The sequence below is a fragment of the Equus caballus genome, chromosome 7 (genome assembly GCF_041296265.1).
Source record: "Equus caballus isolate H_3958 breed thoroughbred chromosome 7, TB-T2T, whole genome shotgun sequence".
Classification (NCBI taxonomy): Eukaryota; Metazoa; Chordata; class Mammalia; order Perissodactyla; family Equidae; genus Equus; species Equus caballus.
Window position 1 is genome coordinate 33203932 of NC_091690.1, and position 6433 is coordinate 33210364.

Below are 6433 nucleotides of genomic sequence, written 5' to 3' on the forward strand. Positions count from 1 at the left end.
GGAGTTCTTGATTTCATTGACAAATTTAATTTTGAACTAATTTCACTTTTTCATTTCAAATGTTTCAAAATAACAAAGAAGCATTAATTTGCAGAAGGTCTTGTGTATTCTTAGAGCAATCACACTGCAACTAATTTAGATACCAATAAAATGATACGCTTGCTAGAAATGGGCAGAAGTATCTGAAATAGGATGACAGAGATTGGGGCATCTGCCTAGAGCAGTGACCATCAGGATTCCCTGCCTGGCTTCCCACCACCACGGACCACAGCACCTTGCCCCTTGGGCACCTGAAACAAACTCCTCCAGCAGCCCCTTGAGCCTCTTGTCCACAATGCACACTGTCCCTCTGCATGTGGCAGCTGTTGCTGGTGACCAGGTGGTGGAGCACCTCTTTGATTGGGCTGTTGAAACAGAGCAGTGAGTGCCTCATTTGGGTGACCATTCTTGCCTCCAGCCAAAGCATGGTATGGGCCATCCATCAGACACATTCCCCTCTTGCCCTCCCGAGAGCATCTATCTAGTCTCTACTCTAGGTTCTATGTGTTAACATGTATTTATATGGGAATTCCATACAAATAAAACAAACTTTTTCCCAATTAAAACTGTGGTTATGAAGCAGATATAGAAGGATAATAAAACCGTATATGACTCTATTCATTATTTCAAGAATTTCATCAATTTATGGATATAGTAATTCTAAATATCTGAAAGCTGTCTTGAAAAATTCTTAGTGTATTTAAAAATTTTACTTCAAATTTTCTAATTATATTAAGTTAACAAAACTCTACATTTAATTTTTAACCATTTAGTTTTATGTGGATTGCATTTTAATTTAAAAAATTAATAATTTTTGGCTGTTGATCAAAAGAATATAAAGTCAACCTGTAAAATGAGCCTGCTGAGTTATAGCACTGAGCCAGACATTTTGATGATTCAGACTGTCAACAGGGAGTGCTGAAGACTTGGATATCACATTCAGACTTCAGGGCATATGTCATACCTGCTACTCATATTTTGCCCAGATACACCAACATATACCAAAAAAGTGTATACAACTGGTAAGCCAAGAATATACATGGCCTCTTATGTGAATGGGCAGTGCCAATCATTCATGGGGGTTTGTCTCTCCCCACGCTTTTTATTCTGATTGATTCTACTCCATTTTAATCTCAGGTGGGCTCTTCCCTTGTAGTGAAAATAGAACTACCAGAATCCCATATTTAATCCTACTAATTCAGTACCTTCAAGGAGAAAAAAAATGTTCTTTATAAATAATTTTGGCAAAAAAGACAATAGCCAAATTTCTTTTTCTGACTAATCACTGTCATCAGGGTTTGGCCTTTGTTAATTGCATAGGATTATGTCTTGTGAGGTGGGCAAATCAATCCATCTAAATTATATAAAATGTGTTCCCTGTATCAGACAAATTCCAGTCAAAAAAAATAGCATACTATGTACTTCCCATAGAGGATATTTTTCAAAAAGAATTGAATATACAGATATCGCAAGGAGGAAAGAGCAAAAGGATGCAGCAGAGAAAAAGTAAAGGCTAATAGCGACCACTCTCATGAACAGTGGGACAAACAGAAAGAAGAACATTAACCAGATTTTAGAATCTCAGAGGAGAAGCTCTACAGTATTGGTACTTGGATTAACGGAAGTTTTGGAGGTGCCACAGAGCTAGTACTTCAACCTCTGAAGTAGAGGCTTCACCCAGAGGAAGCAGGGTCCAACATGGAAGGAGACCAACAAGAAAGCCTGACAACTGCTTGAACTACTCAAAGGGCACAGACCAGGTAATGAAGTGAGGGAGGATGCTGTAGCTGATAAGGGAGTGCTGTCCACCTACGGACTATACATCTAAGAGGTGCAGCAAGTTAGACACATTTTCACGTGCTTGTTGGTATTTGCACGCCTTCCTTTGGAATTTGTCTTTCAAATTATTTGCCCATTTATGAGATGGTCTTTTTATCATTGAGATATAGTTTAATTATTAAGTTGTTATATATTCTAGATATAATACTTTTCTCAGATATATCTGTTGCAAATATTCTCCAAGTCTCTAGCTGGCCCATGAATATTTTTTGATAAATAGATGTTCTAATTTAAACGATGCTCATTTTATCTTTTTTCTTCTTTTAGGTTTACTGCTTTCTTTTAGGTTTAGAATATGTCTAAGAAATCTATGCCTATACTAACATATTTTTCTATGTTTTCTTCTAGAAGATTTATGTCAAAGCTTTGTGTGTATAGTTTTTATCCATTTAAAATTAATTTTTGTGTATGATGTGAGATAGAGATCAAAGTTCACTGTTTTCCTCATAAATAGTTAGTGTTTCCAGCATCAATTGCTTAAAACATTTTCTTTTACTTATGCATTTATTTAGTTGCTTGGCCAAAAATCAATTGACTTCATAAGTGAGACTCTGTTTCAGAATATTTTATTCTGTCCCATGGATTTATTTGTCTTGCTTTATAACAAAGCCAATTGGTCTTGATTATCAGAACCTAAAACTAGGTTTTAAAATCTCTTAGGGGGCTGGCCCGGTGGTGCAGCAAAGTGGGCACGTTCCACTTTGGCGGCCTGGGGTCCGTCGGCTCTGATCCCGGGTGCAGACATGGCACCATTTGGCAAGCTGTGCTGTGGTAGGTGTCCCACATATAATGTAGAGGAAGATAGGCACAGATGTTAGCTCAGGGCTAATCTTCCTCAAAAAAAAAAAATCTCTTAGCATGAGTCCGCTGTGTCATTTAGAGCTCCTCAAGAAACAGATTCCAAGAAATGATTAGACTTGCAAGACATTTATTGTGGTAAATGCCTGTGAAGGGTAAAATGGGAGGGAGTGGGAGTCAGTGATAAATGCTTCAGACCAGAATGAAAATCTCACACCTAAGAAAGGAGACAGAGAAGGAAGAATCTAGGAAAATCTCAGATTACAGTGCAGTTTTAAAAAGTCTTAGTCAGGATGATAGGAAGTCCCTAAGGAAAGATTGCCTCTCAGAAGAGCCCTCCATCACACAGAAATTGGTCAGCACCTGTATGACAATTATGCTAAGCCATTGGCTGAGGACATCTCCCAGTAAGTATGGACTCTGCCTGAACACTTTGGTGGATCCAAAGGAGTATCAGTTATAGACTTTCAGTCAATGATGCTCCCCGCAACTGGTTTTCCTGAAGTGGAGTTAGCAGCACCTCTCTATGGCTGCCACATTACACTCTGAAAAAGAAATAATACCCCAAAGTTCTTTCTGATTTTTATTATTTATAATATTGTATTAATTACTTATAACATTACATTTATTATTGTTGTTATTAAGACAAGATAATTCAATTCAACAAGTATTTCTTGACCCCACCATTATATTTGATAATCTAAATATATAAACAGAAAAACCATTGGCGAAATAGGGAAATTATAGGAAAAAGCACCTAGTTAAATACATTTATTATCTTATTGGTGAGACAAAGTTTAAGTAATTTCACAAAATGTTCCTAGGAAAATAGTGTATCATTAGTATATACTTTTTTTTCATGATAAACCTCACTAAATAAGTAAAACAATGGTCAGCATGTTTCTCCTATCACTACATGTAGCATTTTCCATAAGTGATAAGTAACAGAATTTATAGTAAGAACTATATGATCTTTTTCCAAATGTTTGGTGTCATGTCATTTTAGACAGGAATGAATGCAAGTGTTATAATAAACCATCCATCCCTCTTATTGGAATCCTGAGACACATATGTATTATTCCCCAATCATCCTCTCTTAGTGCTGTGTTTGGCAATAAACGGTGGAGTTACATGTATTTTTTTGAATATTAAATGCATTGGGCTGACAGAAGCATTCAGAAGCAAGTGGCAGTTGGAACAGCTTTGGCCATTCTCAAAGAGAACAAGAAAAGTCAGAATAACAAAAGGAAAAATGGAAGGAAAAGTAGAACAAAAGGACAACCTAAGGGGAATCTGGTCCTACTTTGAGGTGTATACGCAATTTGCAATGAAGATATATTTTTGAATTAGGCTGCCTGTATGTACCGGTAACAACATTGTTAAAAATGAAAATTCTTCTGTGTGTTTGGCACTTCTGTGTCTAAATCAGCAAGCTCTAATTTTAACTTTGTGTACTTATGAAACTCACCATATTTATTCAGATTCAGAATAGCCCAGGAGACAAACGTAAAAATGAAGTGTCTGCCAAAATAAGCTTAATGCATAGTGTTTACTGCCAGAAAGTGGATTATATTTTATAGATTTTATAGGACCTGTTATATCTGTAAAACACTGACATCTAAAGGGGGTACATTCCTGGCCAATTGAGGATGTAAAGAAAGGAGTGGAAACAGAGCATCTGATCCTGATTCCAACAGCACAATATAAGTGGTGGATAGAAAATCCCCAATGGCACAATATCACCCTACTGTTACTTTACTTGATCATTTGCAGAACCGTTTACCTATCTGCAGGAGAGAAAAACAAACACCATAATGACAATGGAAAAAGCAGAGATAAATTTATTCTTTAGTGTTATTCTTAAACAGGTCAAATGGTTAAAAGGAGGAGGAATTGTGAAATGGTGAGGAAGGAAGATCTACTATTAAAAACTTGGAAACAAATTGACAGAAGACTCAAATTTTGTTTGCCATAGTAACAAAGATATAGGATAACAAGGCTTCCACTTAAATTCCTGTAATAAAACAACCAGAATCTACTGGTTCTAAAGTACATGTACAGAGATACTGTTGCTGATCAAAACTTTGTCCTACTCATGGTTTTTCTCAGAGCAATTTTAACATCTTTGTTCCTCAAACTGTAGATTAAAGGGTTCATTGTGGGAACCACAATGGTATAAAAGACAGAAGAGATTTTGCCCTCATCCATGGATCCAGCAGAAGATGGTTTGAGATACATAAATGCACCTGACCCAAAGAAGAGAGAAACCGTAATTATGTGGGAACTGCAGGTGCTGAAGGCTTTGGACCTGCCCTCCACAGAGCTGATGCGGAAGATGCTGGAGAGGATAAAACCATAAGAGACAAAGATGGTGAGACTAGGCACAATGATGTTGATGCCCACCACAATAAAATTTACTAGCTCATTGATGTAGGTGCTCGTGCAGGAGAGCTGGAGTAGAGGAAAGAGGTCACACAAATAATGGTTGATGGTGTTTGCATCACAGAAGGTCAGTCTCAGCATGCATCCAGTGTGGGCTGTGGCACCAGAAAATGCCATCAAGTATGAACTAAGCAAAAGGCTGGAACACACTTTAGGGGACATGGTAACATTATACAAAAGTGGTTTACAGATGGCCACGTAGCGATCATAGGCCATTGCTGTCAGCACATAGCATTCAGAAATGATAAAAAAACAGAAAAAGTAGAGCTGGGTCATGCATCCCATGTAGGAGATAACATTTTTTGATATGAAATTAATCAGCATTTTTGGTGTAATCACAGTAGAATAGCAGAGATCTATTACAGACAAATTAAAAAGAAAAAAGTACATAGGGGTGTGTAAGTGTGAATTTGGTCCAATTAGAGTTATCAAACCCATATTTCCCAACACAGTAACCATATACATTATTAGAAACAGGAAGAACAGGGGGAGTTGGAGATATGGTTGGTCTGTTAATCCCAACAAAATGAATTCAGTCACAAAAGAGCTATTTCCAAGAGCCATTCTTCTTCAAAGGGATCTGTGAGTACAGGAAAAAAAGGGTTACATTAGAGGGAAACCCTAGCCCTTCCCACAATATCTTGTCCTACAAAAGGGGTTATGTGCTGCGAATATCTGAGACTAGCCCAATCTGGACCCATCAAGTCTGCCTTTACCATTATCATGATACTGAATGACACTAACTTTCCCTTTCTTAGAGTCTTTATAAGCTAAATATAGCAAAGGGCATCATTAATTTTTCCTTCAGAGGGAAGACTACTGCTGTCATATGCAAATATGACTACTGAAAAAGAACAAGGGAGTAGGGAGAAGAAGGAAGTATCACAACAAAATAGTCCTACTCTCATGTAAACATTTCTTAATTCTCTTGAACCCTCTCCTCACCAGTAAAAGTGGAGGCCCTCAACCCAACAACCTGATGCTGGCATCTAATGCAGATTATACTTCGTGGGTTGGAAACCAAAAAGATTGTCTCTAATCCTAGACTAAAGGACCAGAGTCTAGGAGAGATTAAGTTACTGCCCCCTTATCACAAAGTAAAAGCTATAAATGTGGAAGAGTGAGAGTTCCATCCTTGGAAAGGGAACTTAGTGACTCAGAAACTGTACCCTCTGAGCCCGTTAATATCTCTGAACATTCTCTACTCTTCCCTGGAACAGATTCTTCCTCCAGTTTCACTTGAGTCTCAGAATTGCACAAAGTGGGAAAGAAAGTGGCAGATCTTAGATCTCTGGAATTCCATTTCACAGCATAA

At 37.6% G+C, this 6433-nt stretch overlaps 1 protein-coding gene across 1 annotated transcript; it reads right to left on the reverse strand.

The window, feature by feature from the left end:
- Positions 1 to 4752: 4752 nt before the first annotated feature.
- Positions 4753 to 5682, reverse strand: OR8B1AB (olfactory receptor family 8 subfamily B member 1AB). Its single transcript, NM_001391568.1, has one exon. The coding sequence runs from the start codon at positions 5680 to 5682 to the stop codon at positions 4753 to 4755; it is 930 nt and encodes a 309-aa protein (NP_001378497.1).
- Between the last annotated feature and the right edge of the window lie 751 nt (positions 5683 to 6433).

Excerpts from the sequence above, each read along its gene's own strand:
- OR8B1AB (NM_001391568.1), bottom strand. The coding sequence starts at position 5,682 with ATGGCTCTTGGAAATAGCTCTTTTGTGACTGAATTCATTTTGTTGGGA.